Here is a 20,644-nt window from a genome sequence, read left to right as displayed (position 1 = left end):
ACCTTGTCTGGTCCTTATAATGTGTTGGTGGCCTTATTGCTAGTAGTAGGTGCATACTTACCCCTACTAATAAACCCCCTTCCAAAATTCACAGTCAGTTGTTCATACCTGTTGCCCTGTGTAACTCTTTTTTGTTTCTTTTGCATTGTTGAAATCTCCGCACCTCTTTCTTTCCCCATCGCTGGAACTACAAATATATTTGAGATGGACCATGCGTCTCTTTCAACTGGCACATTCTTCACTAGCAGAAACCGCATCAGGCTCGGGTCACATGACTCTATCTGATGAAGGCACGCCAGACAAAGACTGCGAGCACTAAGAACGTGTGCCACCGAGGGAACTGCTGACTCACATTCTTCAGGTTACATCTACACATGAAAAGGTATACACTGCCAGAGGAACAAAAGCTCTTTTCTGACTCAAGGACAGGTTTGATTTCTAAACACACATTCTGTACCCAAGAGAAGTATTTATATGCAATATTTTTCAGCTCCATCAGTCAGTAAACTATTAGTTTGTACTGTTTTGAAAACTATAACGAAGATAACATTCTACTATTTTAATTGTATCCATTAAACGCTACTGCTTGTATTTACAAAAACGAGGAGGTAGTCCAAGAGGACAGTGAATCACTGTCCATAGTGACTGGATATCTAACAAACATGTGAAGATGGAGAAAGGTGCAGTCATGCTGGACTAGAATAAGAATCCAGGAGCCAATTCAAATCATATTGGGCACATGCATCATTGTAGGATTTTGCACTTCCTAAATTGCGAAAATTAAGGAATCGCAATTTAGGAATTGCAAAATCCTATGCATCAAGAAATCCTAAAAGTTTTTAGGATTTCTTAATTTTCGGAAATTGCGATTCCTTAATTGCGAATCGCAATTAAGGAATGGCATTACATTGATTCCTATGGGTCTAGAGGCCCATAGGAATCAATGCCGTTTTGCATTTTTTTTTTTTGCACTCGCAATTTGTTGATGCATTGCAAGGGTGCAGAGGGGAGTCCAAAGGATCCCCCCTGCACCCCTGAAATGTATTTTAAAGTGCATGTTTCACACACACATGTCCTAAGGACATGTGTGTCTGTAACATGAAAGTTTAAAAAATGCATTTTTTTGCTTTTTTAAAGATTTTCGCAAATTAACACGAGGGTCAACCTCGTGTTAATTTGCACTTCCTATTTCAAAATTTGCAATTTTTAAAAAAATGATGCATTGCATTTAAGGAATCGCACAAATGCGATTCCTTAAATGCATTCGCATTTTTAGGAAATGCAAAAAATAGCGAATTTTGAAACTCTGTTTAATGCATCCCAAAAACGTATTTAGGAAGCGCAAACGGCCGAATTTACCGATTCGCACCGTTTGCACTTCCTAAATAGGTTGATGCATGTGCCCATATATGTGATTAGCAATGTATTTTCTTAAATGTATCTAAAACATGACACGTTTTGCTAGAGTAAGGTGACAGTAAAAATAATCTTTTGTGTTGCTGTCAGATAATGTCCTATTTATAAAAGTACAGTATTGCTAAAGAGGACAATGAAAGTGAATGGTTTTCAAATAAATAATTAAAGTGAATAGTATTCAAATGAACAAATAAGGAGTATTACTGGATACATTTTATCACTTTTCAGCACCTGACACCTCATGGTATATCCATAATGGTACTTGGAGACAAGGACCAGTGTAAAGATGTGGAATTTACCAGTGATAACCCCATTGCTGATGATTATTCCTCATCTTTGCTGGTAAACATCAAATAAAGTGGTAATGAATTGGGGTAATAGTATTACCATTGTTTCAAATTACTGCAGCATTCACTATAACATCTAATTGAGGACTGTAGTTCTTTTATTCCCATGCTGTCTGCTTATCTTAAAATAAAAAAGGATTAATAAAATTAACATGTCTCATTACCGGTAATTAAATAATACATTCTTTCTTTCTTTCTTTCTTTCTTTGTTTCTTTCTTTATGTTTTGGAACTCAGAAGAGGTCCACATAAAATCACAACAGGACAATGAATATAAAACCCATTAAAGCCACTCATTAACAAAAAAAGAACAGGCAAATAGACATATATATATTTTGCAAAACATTTGTTCACATAGTCTCATTTTCTGTAACATCAACCTAAATGCAAACTGGTATGAATTCATAAAGCCTTAAGATATTTATACTTTTGTGCAAATACCCCAATTTTGAACAAACAAAAAATTCTTGAACCGCTACAGCATTCCTGAATTAAAGTTAATATGGATTCATGAAGCCTTTAAAAAAATGTAAAACTTTTGTGCAAATTACTATATTTTTTAGATGAAGAAGCAACTCACATGCCACCTCAGCTGATTTTATATTATTCCCCCAAAACATTGGCCTTAAGTGCAGTAGCGGCTTGTGGAGGGAGTGCCGCGGGCGGTGAGACGTGGCGGGGAGGGGCAGGGCAGGGGGTAGTAAACTTTGGCTCACAGCCATCCAGTGTAATGTAACTAAATAAATAAATAAAAATGTCATTGGCGGGAAAAACTAAGAGCACATGATTGTGATCCTAAATCCCCGAGTTACACAAGTTAAACTCTTTCCCTGGTTTTCAAGAAGAGGACCAGTTTGCTGTTAACTCATTTAGCGGGAGTAAGTTCATTTGAAACAGTGACCGAAAGCGGAGGAGGCTATGGTCCAAACTACAGTTCAAATACTGATGAGCTACCTTGGGACGACAAGATGAAGTTACCCCCACTAGCCTTTTCTTTAACATACAGTGCATAAAGTCTCTCCGATCACTAGTAGAGCTAGAGGCACACTTTAAGAAGCTTTTAAAGTGTGTGGGAGAAAGGGAAGCTAGAGCCTCTTCCTAAAGTTCAAGATTACTTAGCACCAAGGCAAAATCCCAGGAAAATATACTTTTACCCAGCTCTGAGCCAAAAACCTCATAATTCATAAAACCCCTCATGGAATCCTATTCACTGTTCTTGAGCTGACAGCCCCACCAAACCGGTCCCAGGATGCTTGTTTCCAGTCCAGGGAGGACCTGGCCTGGCGGTCTGGACTGTTCCCATGGGGCAAAGGGTCAAGACTGATTTGCATATGGCTGGGTCCAAACTGGGGTGGCGTAGTGGGCAAAAGAACGATAGATTTAAGCCAGATCTTTTGACTGGGGGAGAATGTTTGCATTGTCAGCATTCCGTCCATCATTTGTTTGCTGTAACACTTAACAATGGATAGAAACGGAATAAAATGTTTTTCGCCCCATTGTGTTATAAAAAGCATGTAACCCAATGGCATGCGAGGAGGCCTTAGAGAAACAATATTCAATATGTGTTTTTCCAGTATGTATTTTACTGAAGTATGTGTTACCTTGGGCTGCATTTACCATAATACATCTGAGCAAACTAAGTGCTGGGGTGTGAGCCAGTGTAATTCCTTCCCTCTCTATCTACATGATAGGTGGATAGATTACATTTTTGAGATGGGGAACATAGAACTCCCTTACAGGTCAAGTAGCCTTGAGACAAACATAGCAAACTTCATTTTTTGGAGCCATAAAATGTATTATTAAAAACTTCCCACTAAGTTATACTCAATGTATGTAAAGAAATTACAGCAAGAGGAAAAAACAGGAAATCTTTATAGTCAATGATGAAATTAAGGTTTTTTCCCTTTCTTGCCCCCATGCCTTATTTTGTATCTGTCTACAATTTAAAACATATTACAATCGACAATAATTTCTCTCTTTATAAAGCTGACTAATTGAATTCATACCAACAGGGCACTGTGAAAAAGAACACTATAATTTTGACACCTTATGACCTACATTCATATAATGGCAGCATGTAGGTTGACAAAATAAAACATAGAAACAGGAGACATTTAAAACAAGGATTTATACTAAAAAAAAGTCAGTTTTGGGAGCCCCTTGTGCACACATGAACTGTGATTAATCTCAGCATCAGGTACAACCCTGTAAAACGTAATTGTGACCAGCTTTAATGGGATGCAGTCCACCACTGGAGGAATGTTAGTAATGCACCATTTTCAACACCTGTTGAAGCTACACTACCACACCAAATTAAGGCTATGGATATGGAGAATGTTGTTAGACTAGGGACACCATGAAAAACGCATAAACCAAATGGATTCAAAGACAGGCAAAGGCTGTCATCAAACCGCACACCTAGATTTAGCTCCAAGTATTTCTTTCTGGTAATGTTTGGTCCCCCTCGGAATGTACAGCTAGGAGTCTAACCCTAACACACCTGAGCTTAAGTTAGTTCTGAACATCCAAGCAGTGACCGCGGCTAGGCACGCTAACAGACTAACCTAATGTGGAAGAAATGTACATCCTAACCGTGTGAATGTCAATGCACCCTTCGAGCACTCAGCCAACCCAGCATGAAAATGTAAAGATGACTTTCTCGGAGCTGGAATTTGAGATTATAGGTAAAGCATCCAATAGTAACTGCCAGAATGACTTGTAATGATCTTGCATGTGCAGGTGTTTAATTTGGCATATTCCAGTAGAACGCAAGTCCCAAAAACTTTTCTACTGCCCCTAATAAAATACACTGGGTGTGACCTAACTGTATAAAATATGTCTACTCTGTTAATTGTGTCACGTGTAAAAACCCTGTAGTATTTTGGCAAACATGCAACACTGTCCATAATTTCCAGACATGGCCCACAGTATATGAAGTTTATTTCTCTACGCCATTATTATCTCTCTCTCTCTCTCTCTCTCTCTCTCTCTCTCTCTCTCTCCGTTTAACAGCTATTTATTGTGTTTTTGATCAATCAATATTGCATTCATATACATTTTTTTATTGTCTTGTTATTTGTATGAACAGGAATAGCAAATACTTGTACATTTCGGCCCTCATCACTGACTTTCTATCAGACACAACAAAACCACAGCTTTTCACAGTAAATACTGTTGGTGGTGTCAAACAGCAGCCAAAGTAAAGAGCTACAAATCACAAAAGCTGCTGGGCTGATACTATGTTGTATTACTTACAGAACAGAATACTCCCTTTGCATAACTCAGTGTATGAATCTTAAGCGTCCTTCTCTGGAAGAACACTTGACTTTGGAATTTGAACACTACGAAGATCAGAAAATTCCTGCCTCACCATAATGAGTGTGGTCAATGTCTGGTTCATTGGGATACTTTTAAGATGATTATTCCATGCACCTTTGTTGTGTCTGATATTTTTTTTTTTACTGCATACCATCACTGTATGTGTTTATTACTATACATACATTTTTCATTTTAATATTATTTCATTTAATAAATCACACCCTCCGCTATTTTTAAGGTACTAGGCTTATGTAAACCTCTCTATCTCCCATCGGTTCTTCTCTCTACTAAATGAAAATGACAAATAAATAAATACATTACATCCAGCAAATAGGTGAACAGCCTAGAAGCCGTGATTCCCATGGTACTTGGGTATTTTCCTTTTAGAAGTTGTGACTCGCACATGCAAATGTTCTTGCTCATTCAAACACAATTTAGTGAAATGTAAATATAGAGATAATGAAAATTCTAAAAGGCCCGGCTCTAGTGGTTTCAAAGAAATAATTGCATGCTTACATGTGGGCTCAATAGAATCTCGCTTCTCATACATATACTTTTAGGAGTTGAAAAAATAAAAGTGCGGAAAATTGACAATGCACACCTGAATCTTTACTTTCTGTAATGACTTTTCATGTTTAAATGCATGTGGTTATAATATATCTCATAACAGCAGCTCGTAATTCCCGGAGGTTCGCAGATGCTGCCTAATTAAATCATTCAATCAAGAAGCAAATTAAAATGATATATCAGGGCAGCTCCCTCGGGGGAGAGAGTCGGTTCAGCTCCAGCTCTCTGGCAATTGGAGGAGACCCGAAAGGACGTGACCCCGACGAGGCTCCGCGCTTCCCGTCCTGTCAGCATTTGTCGGAACATGTTAGGCACTTAAACAGCTCAAGCATTGCTCCGTGCAGCAGTTATCGCCTTACTTTCTCCAAGGTAATGAATTATATTCTGCTATGTCATTCGAGTCCGTCTAAAGGAGGGCTGGTCCCGGAAATGCGCAGTACTTTTCAGTGCGGAATACGTCTTCTATATGAAGTGTTTCCGTGGTACACAAGTATACAGAAGAGAATTCTTTAAAAATATCTCTTTCAGAATCATAAAAGTACCTTAGGAATAACAGAAAACAAAACATCCTTTCCTTTTACAGCATCCTGCGCTATATTTTGCAAACTGTGGTAAAAATGACAACTTATAATTAAATCTCTACTTGTATAAAATGCACAAAAATCACACAGCAGTCTGCCAGGGAAATTAAGTAAGTTGTACCATGAAAAAAAATCAAGGCGTGCATCCTGGGTTTGAGGAGGATACATTTACCCAGATGAAGTAACTCAAAGAATATTAGGCACACTGGTCTACGTGCTATTTTATTCTAGACTGAACTCGATGGTTGAGGGGACAGTGATGCAGAGATGACAATTCCCTTTTGTTTCAGTGATATTTTACCACAAACATATAAATGTGATTCTAGGAAATTCCACAATGATCATTGATGCTATTTTTCACCTGCCTCAGAGTCTCTTGGGTGGATTCGTTTGCGTGTCTTTTATAGACAATTCACCAAAAATATCGGCCGTAGTGGACACCTGATGACATCACGTGGTTGGCTCCTTCTAATTCCTTTGGGCCTGCTGGAGAAGGGCCAAGAAGGGGGCACGGACGAGAGACCCCAGAAGGCACACAGAGCTCTTTCCGCTGATGCAGCCTTCTTTACCTCTGAGACCAAGGGTTCCAAGCTCCCAGGGAACAAAGGGGGAAGCGGTCTACACATAACAACCAGTAACTGCCAGGGAAGTAATGATGCCTTCGAATGAACCAACTAAAATTATATATTTTTGTAAAATATGTATGTATACTCAGTCTTTAGGACCCTTTGTCAGACACAAATGTGCTGAGAGGATGAGCTAAGATTGCAAGTCATATCAACACGAGGTGGGGAGGGTCTGTTTGTTTTTGGTAAAGTTTAAGAGACATCAGAGAATGGAAAGCTGTGAGAGTGATAAGGTGCTAACTTTTCTTTGGTGGCGTTTGGCTGCCTAAAGTGATGAACGGCTGTAAACAAAGCCGTCTTTGCTGTTATTTTTGGCTCAATAAAAATGGGATATGAAAGAAGTAAAAGCTCCTTCCTGCACGTAGATTTGGGTCGGTTTCAGGGTGCTTCATAACATAATCTTTGTCCAGACATGGCAATGGTGATCATTATAGTCCTTTTGAGATGGAAACAATTGCAGGCTCAAAAAGGCTGGTGTAAGTGTAGGAGAGAGAGAAATACAGAGAGTGTGTGTGTGTGTGTGTTTGCATGCATGCATACGTGAGTGTTTTTGTGCAGCAAGAAACGTATTCCAAATTAAGCTTGGAGTTTCCAGACTTAAAGTTGCCAATCATTTTCAATTTCACATGCGCTGTTCCAAGGTGCCATCTTGTCTTTACGGGTTTAAGAGGCACAGGTAGGCTACAAGCAGATAAACTTGTTTTGTTTGGGATTAGCAGCACCCATCTGACCTGGCTCAAAGACGGTAATGTTCTACATCAAAGACTTTAATGTAATCATCAGTGCAAGAGCTTTTATCTTTTAGTTCAGTCTGAAATGCACCTTCCTTATCTTTTGGCAAGTCCTGTTTGTAATTACATTATTCCGCAAACACACACACACAATTCGGAAGTTTGAGGCACAGCAGTCAAATTCATGGGCTTCTAAAAAAATGTGTCAGTAAGCAAGATATCCTCGGGCAAGTGCGTGTGGTCAGCAGCCAGGGAAGTCATTTTGGGGGTCGAGGCTAGCCCTTTGCTACCCCGAGCACAGCCTTTGCGACCCCTGGCCTCAGAGATGGCAAATTCTGTGCCAGGAACGCCGGGGCAGCTGGGACTCCACTCTCTTTATTTTCTGTCAATTTTTATCACACTAATAGTGAATACATCAATTATATTATTCACTAATGGTGTAATGAAAATGGAGTGCAATATGCTGGAATATGCCCTTCCACGGCGGCAGGTGAGAGTGTGTTTATGTGTAAGAAAGTGTATAGGTGTGAATTTGTAAGTATGTGTGTGTGAGTGAAAGTGGAGGTCAAAGGGCTTGTGATGTCACTCGCTACCCCTGGCATTTCGGTGAATTGACGTCCATGTCAACAGCCTACCTATAGATGCTCTAACCCCTCTTCCTCTGCTGCTGAGTGACAGGAGACTACTGAAAGATGAGACCAGCAGTCACAGTCCAACAAAAACAATGGGAATCAAAAGAATCCTTCATCTACTGCTGGCTTGATTGATACAATTGATTGTGATCTTCCGCAAGCAGAGTGGTGTGAGGAAGAGTAGTTATATGAGCCTCTCATTTACAGGCTCCCTTCTGCTCAGGTGATGAAATCTTATTGTTGACCCCCTTTGGGATAGGAATGCCTTTTGCTTAACTGTCAGCATGGTGCTTCATTCTCACCTCACAATGCCATGAAAGACGAATGTGAGTCAGATACTCTTTTGGGAGATGTTTGAGGGCAAAACACACACAAAATGTCTCTGAAAAAGGCCTGCCAAATGCAAGAACATAGACTACATACATTATAAGAGTTAGCCCTTCGGGTCTGATGTCTATTTCCATGTGCTCTGTCTGGAGCACCCTCATTTGCAGCTGAGGTTGCTGGAATGTATATCTGAAGGTGCAGACCGAACTGACTAAACCACGATGAAGCCAAAACCAGACACAATTAAGTGCAGAAGCAAAGTGAATGCACAGCAATTACGTTTTCAATTTAGGAAAAGAATTGTTCAATATTAAACCTCTACTTTGTGAAAGAGACATGACTCTGAGAAAGAAAGGACACCACTGCCTCAAAGAATGGGAGTGATCCTCAGAGATAAATAAAGGTTCCTGGTTGTTTTTCACTATTACAAACAGGAAAAAAGTGGTGTTGCTAAGGCAGAGCAGGTTCTGAACACCTGATGTGATGGCACCATAACAGCTTCCAGAGGATCAAAGAGATACATAATAAAAAAGTGAGAGTGAAAAGGATAGATGGATGGGTCCAATCAGGTTACATAGAAGTTGCCATTTTTATTTAATCTTCGAGCTGGGCTAAAGCTAGACTCCGAGGCCCACATTCCAAGTGTAGTGTAACTTTTGATTGGCCCAGAAACTGGTCAAAATTCAGGACTGCCACACTCTTGATTCCCCAACACCCTGTGAACATTCATCAGGTAGAACCTGCTATCCGCTCCTAAGTGCCACCGCTCAGGTCTGCTGGCCACTGTTGTCTGGTTCTGGCCTTGTGCCACTTTGTTGTCTCTGTCTCTTTTGTGTGTCTGTCTGTATCTGTGCCACTTTGTTGTTTATGTATATTTTGTGCCTGTGTCTGTCTCTGAGCCTTTTTCTGTTTTTTGTGCCTGTGTCTATCTCTGTGCCTTTTTCTGCTTTGTGCCCATGTCTGTCTGTGCCTTTTTCTGTCTACTCTGTTCCCCTCGTGCCTGTTTTCTGTCTCCTCTCTGCTCTCCTTCCCGCCGCTGCTGACACCACGGCCACTCCCCCCTGCCGGTTCGCGCTTCCCATCTCCCAACTGCGCTCCCCTCCCCTACTTAATGGCGGCCGCGTGCAGTGGACGCACCACTGTCACACCAAAGGTGTGCCAAAGGCAAGCCCGTCTGCGCCCGTCCGGGACCCGACTACGGCCAGCACCAGAGACCCTGTTTCTCCTGCCATCCACCGCTATGACACAGCTCCCCTTCTCGCACTCAACCCCAGAAGAGACAACAACTGCCAGAGATCGACGTCAAACAACACCCATGGCCAGTTCTCCTGCCGACACTGCTGACAATCCTTCCCCATCAACAGCCCATCACGACTGCTGAACCCACACCGGACTACCGCACCACAGAAGCCCCGAAGTGCATCCTCCTCAACATGCGCTCCCTCCATAGACACACTACAGAGATCTGGGACCTGCCCGACACACTCTCACCAGGTTGGAAAAGGGCCAAAAATAGGGTATTACTTTAAGAATCAGCTGCTGTAGTCCCAATTCACGCTGAGGACAATCGACATACTGCATCAATGTGCCCACCCAATTCACAATGTGGGCCTAAGTAAAGGTCATTTTGAGATGGAAGGCAAAGAAATAAAGAAATAGGCTCGAGTAACTTGGTTTCACAATTATCTGTTCTCAATGTGTGTATATGTGGGCGTGTCTTCTTACGTAATTTCTAGTTGATGTTATTCTTACAAATAGTGTAATCAATCTGTAAGAACCGGGCCATTAGCAAGAGTGGCAGCAGAGGTCCTAGGAAGGAAATACACCTCCTACCTTAAAACGAAAGCCCCAGTGGGAGAACTAAATACTCTGTTTTAATTCCCTATTTGACAGTTATTTTTATTGCACAGTAAATTATCGGTTTTGTATTGACTATTAGAGCAGGATCTTAATCAACTTACTACCCTCAGAGGACCATGCCCTACCCTCGAAGAATTATCAATATATAGCTATAGATCACTGAGACCAGTTAGGCATAACATATGTTAATTTCAACTGCATATGTATTCTCGCTTTTTAAGCGGAGTTTCCATTTACAGGTCACACACAGCACACCACATGCAGGTCACGACCTGCACATCACATGCATGTCTAGAATCGAAAGCATGGAGTTAGGGCAGAACAGTATTTGCAAATCAATCAAGCACTTTACAGTTCTGGAATAATTAAGTTAGCTCCTGGGAAAGGCAGACAGGATGGCGAGAATCATAACTTCAGTAGTTGGATATTAGGAACCTCAAGAATATTCGCAAACTCGTTAGATTTAAAAGCAACTCTTTTTTCCATAAAATACCCTATTTTGTTTGTAATACCGATTAAGGTTTATTTTGATAAAAGGTTTGCGCTGTGTTTCGCTTACATGTGAGTACTGTGTTCTCAGCAAAACTGAATTAGTTGTGAGTGGCAAATGTCTACCATAAAATACAAGAGTCCTTGATGCCTAATCTAGTCCAGGGCGCAGCAGCCTCTTCCAATCTGATGGCCAATCTCATTCACCAATTAGGAACCAACAGTCACTCCTATGAGGATAGTCATCGAATTCTGAAATGTTATATGGTTGTACAATTGTCAAACAACTTATATGAATTAACGCCAGTGTAAGGTCATAAAGACAATGTAGTAGCCATTATAATAGAAGTGAATGTTTTTTATGAATTTTGATACGATTTTTAAACAGTTTCGAGTACTCTAGAGTGACTGGCAGTTGAATGAGTGAATTATATTATCTGTGTTTATGCGGCAGGAATATTTGTGTCGGGGTGATTGGGCACGTCACTTGACAAATGCTAAGTGCCGAAAGGCGTTGCATGCTGAAATAAACATTGCTGTACTTGGAATTCTGGAGTGCCAGTATGTTTCCTAATTCATGGATGCGAAATTGGATTAGCATGTATATTTGGGAGATGCGCCCCTAAACCGGCAAGGGCGCTCTGTGTGGATGTGGATTCCTTGCAGAATTGGAACCTTGTGGTCCAATGAAGCATGATATTTGGAACAACTACAACAATATACGTACATCTGCCACAGATTAATTACTACAGCACATGGTGCATTGGTATTACAATAATATAGTGTAACCAGAGAAATCACAGCTTACTGAGTCTCAGATTATATCCAACAATCAATTTTCAGAGGAAACAACTCAACCTATGCTCACAAGACCTAGTTAATGGTATTTTATCAAATGCAACGATTTACCCCTTTCTTCTTTGTTTCTGGTTCTTTATAACTTAAACACATGAACAAATATATTGAGATAAACCATTTCTGCAGATCCAAAAAGGGTAATATGCTATATATAAATGTTGAAGAGAGAGGAGGGCATCTTGACCCAGCCAAGGCCTCGCCTCCTTTCCACTGCCATGCTCCTCTGCAGGCTGAAGAACCTTACTTGTAAAGAATGGAAAAATGATACAAGACGCATGTTTGCAACAAGCTTATTACGCATCATAACAGTTGGCAGTGAGAAGTATTTTCGATGTGATTAAACCCCTTTCCTTCCATCCTTAAAGAGCTGCTCTATTGCTCTGTGGCTGAATCAGTTCCTCCCTAGCCCCTGATAAGACCCATGTGTAAACCTATAGAAAATAATCAAGCTTTTCTTCCAATCTCCTTTTGCTATAAGGACCCCTACCCCATCGACTGGCCTTCTTAGCAAAATCACGAATATGCTTTTTTAGGTTTGACTTTTGAGATAGCTTAAATTGTCTTGCCAGACTGTTGTTTTCTTTCAAAACATCCATACATGTGCATTTTCCTCGAACTCTCCTGCAGCATAATGAATAGGACAATGGGTCACACCACGTTATCCACTGGCTCCCTTACTGCAATGACTGCACAAACCCTATGTGCATTGTTCACATCCGCCTAAAAAGTTCCTTTTTCTACAGTGACAAATCAGATTCAAAGTGGGCCTTATTTTATTTGTTTCTACATAACCTTTATATTTTGTCCATGTATTGTACCTCCACTTGGGTACCCAGTTAGATGGTGATGTATTTTCGCCTTTTAAACATTTTTTGTAATTAAGTGACACTGTAATATTGTCTGCAATTTGAGTTCGTGGTTTGGTGGGGATCTATTCCTTCCATGTTGATAATAATATAACACATGGCACAATTGAGACATTTTATTTATGAAAACTTTAGTAAAATGGCCACCTCAATGTTTTTAATTGTAACAAGCATATAGCAGCCAGGTTTAAGTGGCTGCATGTTTTTTTTTCATTTAAATTTCTGGCATAAGCTTGTATTAAAATAAACATTGCTACAGTGACATTGTTTTATATAGTGGCGTGTAATGCAGTTGTGTGCTGAACTGAGATTAAATTAAAAGCACCTTCCAGGCAGTGTCAAGACACTGAGAACAGAGGGGACATTGGTAGACAGGTCAGAGAGTTAAAACCCTGCCATGAACAAAAGCTCCCTGTACCACATTATAGAAAAGGCATCCCACTGACAAAGTGAAGGGAGAGGAAATTAAAAGAAATGGAGATGTGAGAACACGTGTGAGATGGAGTTAAAGGCTCAAGAGAACAATTGGCTGAAGAGCCACATCTGAGCAGGTGGCCAATTAATGCAAGTTACCGACATGCGATATCTTGCATTACATATACGGACCACCTCTGCTGCAGATGAGATAAGCGTATAGGCTGATAAATGGCTAATTTGAAGGAAGAAAAACTTGCACTCATGCGTTTCTTTTAAATTGTTTTGTAGGCATTGGTCTGATGAGAGATGATAGAATGCATAAACTAGGGAGAGCGACCTGCACCCACCACACTGCTGAATAGGACATACACATCCCCCTAGGATGGATCCCAATGTCTGCCTATCAAGGAGGTGTGGCGGCACTCCTCTGCAGCACAGAGTTGAAAACACTGCAGTAGTGCAGCTGTGTTTTAACCGAGAGCTGTGCTGCTGAGAGTCCTACGACTAAAACTGTATGTAGAGATGAGGCTTCATCAACAGCAGATGTTGTGAAGGGACCCCTTAGTTCTTGCAGGTGAAGGACAGCATCTCCGATACCGGGCATGATGGCTTGAATGACTTCCTTGGTGGGCTGCTGGTCCATACTTCTGGTGACTTTTTCTCCTTCAAGCACTACCAGTTCTGGTACTCAGCTGCTGGTGTTGCAAAATCAATACGGTAAGCTAGTTCAGTTCTTTGGCCTTCTACATACTGAGAGTTGATACCCTACATGTAGAACTGGAGAGCAAACGTCTGTAGAAAATCAGTTAATGGAAATAAATAAACATTAATTGGCAATAGCAGTAAATCGAAGTTTTTGGGCAGGGGCTATAGAAGGCCATCAGTTTACTTGTAAACTACTATCATGAAAGAATTGCTTCAACCAATAATCCAGCATACCAGAGTCATAATATCCCAGTGTTCCAGCACCCCGGAGCTACAGCTTCTCGGTGTTCCACATTCCAAGTGCCCCAAGTTCTCTCTACCACAGTTTCCCAGCATCCTTCATCACAACGTCTCATCATCTCAATATCCCTGACTCCTAGTACGAATGATCATAGAAGAAAGACAGATGACAGCATAAGATTTGTAGGCTTACCCCAACTAGTTGCACAGTGCTAAAATGACATTATATCACGCTTTTCAATTCCCACCTTTGAAAGGGTATTCAATCTATATTCATCTGCAAATTTATGATGAACTGATAGTGATTTTAACACACAAGAGACACCAAACACATCCTACAACAATGTAATAATGTGTTACAAAATATCAAGTTCAAAAAGATTTGTGGGCTTAACCTTACCAGATGAACATTGCTAAAATGACATCAGATCTGGTATTTCAATTCCCACTTTTGAATGAGCATTCAATCTATATTAATGTGTATATTTATGACAAAGTGATAGCAATATTAACACACAAGAGACAACAAACAAACACATTCTGTAACAATGTTCATATGTTACAAAATACTGTGTCACAGTCTGGACTTGCAATCTGAGAAAATAATCAAAATGCCTCAGAATATTCAAAGGAACACAACACATCCTGACCGAGGGCTGAAATGGTTGCCTGTGTTTCCATCTGTGACAACAATTTGGGCTGAACTGTTCTTATTGCAGCAGGACCAAGACTAATTTGTTTAAGACTGGTCTCTGTGTAGAGTAGGACAATGGGCCAAAAGTATACCCTGGAATGAAGCCCAGAGTGATCACCAGTGGCTGAGATTAATTCAAGCATTCTTTCATCACCTTTTTGTTTGTTCAAATACCCTGAGGTATTTAGATTACATGCTCAAAATGTAGTTGGGAGTCCCACATCTATAGTGGCCTTAAGTCATTTGTAAGGACCTATCAAGAGAGGCATTTTCCAAGTGACGGCAAAGGGTCCTAGACCATGTTTACAAAAAGAATAGGCACACTACACTTTTTGTCTATACCGTGTAGTTTAAATAAAATTGTGAACAGGGCAGCATTAGCAGGATTGTACGTGTTTTGTTTCCATAGAAAAGAAATTCTAATGATAGGTCTTTTAACGTTCAACTCCTCAAAAAAAATGTTAAAGACGACAACAGGGGCTCGGATGCACAAGACAAAATATCCCACACACAGAGGAGATCAGGATTCTTGCTTCTATTTATGCTCAAACAAAGACATGTTGATAACTGCACTTAAGCTTAAGTACTCCCTCTCTATTTGTTTCAACCAAAACAGCAAGGGTGGCTCCTCCATGTGGGCAGAGGAACGTCGCCTAGGGTGGCTCCTCCATGTGGGCAGAGGAACGTCGCCTACTGCTTTCTCACAGTGCGAGAAGCAGAAACATAAAATGGTATTATAAATACCATTTTATGTTTCTGCTTCTCGTACTGCGAGAAAACAGAAGTGTTTGGTTGGTGGAGGGAGGGTGGGCAGTCCTGCTCTAGGGCAGGGGAGGAGTGACTTAGGCACTGCTGAGGGCACTGACTGTTTGGTCAGCCCTCTGGGCCGACAAAACCAGTCATGAGCACTCAGACTTTTCTCCCATAGACTCGGCCTCCCCATGGACGCCATGGCTGGTCAGCGTCCCAACCAATCACAATGCTGCAATTGCAGCGTTGCGATTGGCTTCGGGGAGGGAGAGGAGCAGACACGATGCAGGACCAGGCCGTCAAAGGTAAGTTAACGTTTATTTTTTGTAATTTAAATTTTATTTAAACCTTCCTCTTTCCATGCATGACCCCCCCCACCCTCACCCCCCCTCTACCCGCGAGTCATGCCGGCTGCGAATTCAAACAAGTATTGAGAAGGCAGAGCCATAAAGAAAACACAAAGCATATTGTTAAAAGCAGGAGATTCAAAGTGTCAGCATAAAGGAAGGACCTGGGCTATGGGGAAGGGCCACTCACAGATAAAGTGAGAGCTGCTGGTTTTGTCAAATTCGCTGGGTGTGTTAATGACAGATGATGCTCAGTATTGTCATCACAGCAATATGTGGACATCTGTGGTGGGCTTCTTCCAAAAGATTATTGTGATTTCCCTCTTGGTTCTGTGAGCTACTTCTCGTAGGGTTCTCCTCTGAAGACAAAACCATGGATTACAATTCACCCCACTAACTTGTCAGTGTATGATGCGAGCACCTGGCTGGCAGACCTGGATTCGATTCTAGGAGTGCACCTGGAGTTTCTAAGGAGTAAATAAGAACACAGTGCAGTTTAGATGAGCTTACTTTGTGTGGGTGGAAATATGTTCATATAGTCTCAGCTTCTCCTAGTTATAACATGATGGTGGCATGGAACTGCCAACAATAAATGGAAGCATCTAATAAACGAATGCATTATAAAACAGCCATGAGCACAGCTGACCGTGGCTGCAAAGGTCCATACCTTGCACTCCTAGAGATTTTAAGCTGTGGGCTAAATGATTCAAGGACATTCAGCGTTTTGTACAATAAAATATCCGTTTGCATCTTGAAAATCCAACAAATCTATTGCATCACCCTTCAGCGCACACAAGGTGACATCCACAGCCAAACATGAGGCATTAAACACAGACACATGTCCAGTCTTGAGCTGGTTTACAGGACAATCAAGCAATGCCCAAAGGGCTGGTCTGACAGATCAGTATGAGAGCCTTTTTTGGGCTGTTTGTGGCCTGTTTTATGGTTTGTTGAGCCGGTTTTTACTGTTGATTTATATGATTTTAAAATAAACATTGCTTGTAGCAATCTCAAATCCATGCAGTTTGATATACCTTGCAAAGCACTCATACAGCGTGTCTTTACAGGTTCAAAGCTTCTTCAAACATGGGCAACTTTTTTAGTTATGTATTTCACTAATAGGGAGAGGGGGTCACTTTAATTTTGTTGCCCGGGCCTATTTTCTGTTCCAGCCTGACCCTGCCCATGTTGGGAGCATAAGTCATGCAAGCCATCACCTAGGTGCACACATCTGAGTGTGCATTGGATAAGGTGTACTTTTACTTTATGTTATGTTAAAAATATTTGTATAGCGCAACGTTCACCTGATAGGTTTCTTGGCGCTTCTGCAACTTTATGCAACTACTCTTAACATGCAAACTCATATGTTCAAATTCCAGGACCATCCTCATTTCTGCACTAAAAAGCAGGTCGCATCAGCTCTGTCTACCCTTTTTTGACACTTAGTATTCGGGACTTTAATATATACACACAAACACAATAACTTAACAATACTGTCTCCACTTTTCTACCTTACAAACCACTGACTTGTCTCCACTTTTCTACCTTACAAACCACTGAATTGCAGGCATCTGTTACATTTAGCAGTTTCTTTTACGAATTTAGTGCCTGGGTGGCCAAACCATCTCGAAATATGGTTTCCAGCTCTGGAATGCCCTTCCGGGACACTAGGAAACCTCAATCACCACTTTTGGTCAATACGGCTAAGTCGAATCCCCCTTGATCTGCCCTGGATCTGAATCTTTGGCTCTGCGCTTCGCAGGATCCATCCTTCCCTTCCTGTCTGCAGCGCAGGCTCCTTCGGTGCCCATAACCAGAGCATCTGTCTACATTAGATTCCATAAAATACTTTGAATAAAAAACAAACTGCGTTAAAAGCATTTATTCAAATACCTTTGCAATCATCTTTTTATGAGTGCAATTTGAGGGCCTCGGGCAATGAAAAGCAATGCATTAAATTGAGCTGGACAAAAGTCCCATAATGGGAAAATGTATTGTGTTGCAAAGCAGAGCCGGGAGCAATTTCAAGGGTTTAATAAACATGAAAAAGAGAGCTCCAGTGCAAAGTAAGCAGTCATCTAATGTGTTTAGTAAATTCTCGTAGGAAATGTTGTGTAAATTGTACTCATAAATGCATACCCAAATAAAATTTCAATTTTTCTTCAAATTGATGTCTTTAATTTCAGCGGCGCGTGGTGCAGTGTGGTCCACCAACCACGCTAACTTAACTTCTCTTGCTGCAAATGTTAGTTATGCCATGCAACCACATCCATGTGAGAAAACAGCTGAAGAAGGACTCGATCCAATCATAAAACCAGTGAAGCAAGCAATCAGAGTGCACAGTGCATCCGCGTGCCAAAAGTTGAAACTATAGAGTCAAATATCACCGAGGTCGGAATGAAAAGGAAAGCTGGGAAGGCATTAGAGAGGCGTGCGCGCGGGCAGGTGGTCTGTGGGGTTGACCAGATACTGCTATGCCAAGTATGTTTCACGTGCAGCATCTTCGCGCCTCGTGGAGGTATTTTTTTTAGCATCTAGAAACAACAGAAGCTCATTTAGACCCTCAGGGACACGCTCACCTAGTAGGGGCGTAACGCGTGGCCCTGAAGAACAGGGTGGGGGGGGGGATGGGTGACCCTTCAGGGGGCATACAACATTTACAACATTTTAAGGGTGCCCCCATTCAGCCCGTGGACAATTAATATCTGTGAGATATGGAGATGGGGACCCTCATTACATTCTGCAGGTGAGGGGTGGGGGGACAGGGAGAATCATTGTGCGTGACGCCACAGTCACCTCGTTACGTGTGCACTGTGTTCATATTCCGCATGCAAATAAAGCAGCCTGGCGTAGCCAACATAAAGGCGGGGGAGGCTGAGTGGAATATTTTCAAACACAGAACGAGCGAGAGGCAGACTTAGACGTGGGAGTTAGAAAAGCAAAGAGGAAGGCAGGGAAGACGGCTGGAAGGACCACGCGCACCGGGCGCATCATTGTATGTGAAATTCACTGTCACGTTATTTTGACAGAAGCAAACTGGAGAGAGGAGCCCGGTTTATTGACCGGGCACCAAAAATGTTTACAAAAAATAATAATAATTCACGTTTACAAAAAATAATAATAGTTCCCGTAATGAATGGATATTTTTAAACAAGGTCACGGCAGCGTGAATGCTGAAATCTGAAATATCAGTATCCCCTCCAAAAATGCATGTGCAAGTGTTCTGTTCCTTTCCCTGAAATTCCAATAACCTATCCCCTTGCACGCGGAATCGACTTCCCTTCACACTATCAGAGAGATATGAATTTCACACAACATCACTTCACCAACACGAGAAGTGCCCAGAATGCGAAACACGTGCAATGTCATATTTCCAAACCACCAATCATATTATCTACAACTAAAGAGAGTGTGACCCCCGACTGCTGCTTGCACAGGAGAGACTCAGCGAGCCATCTGCTATATTTACACCAGCCACGGCCCCTCCCCTTCCATGCTCGCCGCTAGCACCTTTCACCGCAACCCTTCAACTGTCCGTGCGCGCACTACTGCCAGAGCCCACCTGTCCGGGGGCTTTCCCTGCACAGCAGCGTAAGCCCCCAGGCACCCATGCGGACAGCGAGCCGGAGCCAGGCACGCGGCGCCACTCTACCTTGTATGTGCTGATTGATGACGCTCTCCAAGCGGTCCAGGCGCTCAATAATCCTCAAAGTTTCCCCCTTGTCCTCTTCCAACTTTTTCTCCGGGACCGGCTCCTGCACTTTCACATAGACGCTGGCAATGTAGTTGGTGACCCAGCCCACGTACAGCAGGCAGATGATGTTAGTCATGCCACTGAGGATCACACAAGTGGACACCAAAGTTTTGGTTTTCCTGGTGCAGACCATTCTGATATCCCTCCATATAGCTCCAAAAACCCGTAATCCAAAATCAAAGGCGCTAAATATACCAACCCTTCCCGGTCAGCACATTTCCATTCAAAGCGCTAACATTCCACCGACTAAAATACCTCTCTGCCCGCTCTCGGATCCTGGCAGCTACAGCTCGGCATTAGCCCGAACCGTGGAATGAAAGGAAGCACACTGCACGGCTGACTGCTTCATGAGAGCAGGTTCCTGTCAAGCCAGAGGAAACAAGCTGGCAGCCAAGTGCTCAAGTGTTGTTAACTTAGTTTGCCAGCTTGCGCGGCTTCCCAATGCAGCTAGCCACGGTGATAATCACGTCCACGGCAATAGCAGCTTTCAGGGAAACCGGGCGGGCTGCACCGACTTCAACTGACAGCTCTACGGCCCAATGAGGGCCTGACTGCAGTGGCTGTGTTCACGGCGCAGCCTGGCCAACCACAGAGGCGAGAGGCGTGGGGTTTCTCGGCTCGAGGCATGTACAGCATGTGGCATGTCTGAGAGTGCATGTCTGAGCAGGGATTCTAGTGCACACGTCATGCATGGCAGGAGGTGTGATATGTGCAGTGGTGCTGTGGCATCTGAGTCTGTCAAGCTGCATCTTGTACAAATACCGCTTTTTTTTTAGATCTCACTTCAATTTTTCACTTTTTTCGCTATGCACTTTGGAAACCCCCCACTCATTCACGATCAAAATATACTCAACACAATCTTAGTTGAGGTAAAGTGCAAATAAGGTGCGAGGGGTGTGTACTTTATCACAATCAGAGACATCAGTATCCAAGCTACGCATGGCTATACTTTACATGTTCACGTGCAAAGGTATTGTTGTGTTCTCTTTTGGCACAACTGCCTAAGATGCACACGTGTCTTAAGCGTGCAACAGAGACCTAAACGACACGAGAGCTATGTGTTTTTGGCAGTGTGTGAATACGAAACCACACTCACGCATAGTTTTTTAACAAACACGCG

General features: G+C 42.1%; 1 protein-coding gene across 1 annotated transcript in view; it reads right to left on the bottom strand.

Annotated features, from left to right (window-relative positions):
- GALNT18 (polypeptide N-acetylgalactosaminyltransferase 18) overlaps positions 1-20,047 on the bottom strand; it is a 1,871,693-nt gene extending 1,851,646 nt beyond the window's left edge. The window contains exon 1 of the mRNA XM_078680939.1: positions 19,423-20,047. Within this exon, the coding sequence (XP_078537065.1) occupies positions 19,423-19,657 (235 nt within the window). The 5' untranslated portion in view covers positions 19,658-20,047. The remainder of the gene's footprint in view (positions 1-19,422) is intronic.
- Between the last annotated feature and the right edge of the window lie 597 nt (positions 20,048-20,644).

Source organism: Lissotriton helveticus, chromosome 3_1 (genome assembly GCF_964261635.1).
Source record: "Lissotriton helveticus chromosome 3_1, aLisHel1.1, whole genome shotgun sequence".
Lineage (NCBI taxonomy): Eukaryota > Metazoa > Chordata > Amphibia > Caudata > Salamandridae > Lissotriton > Lissotriton helveticus.
Note: the sequence above shows the minus strand (reverse complement) of the source record. Positions and strands in the feature narration are given on the sequence as shown.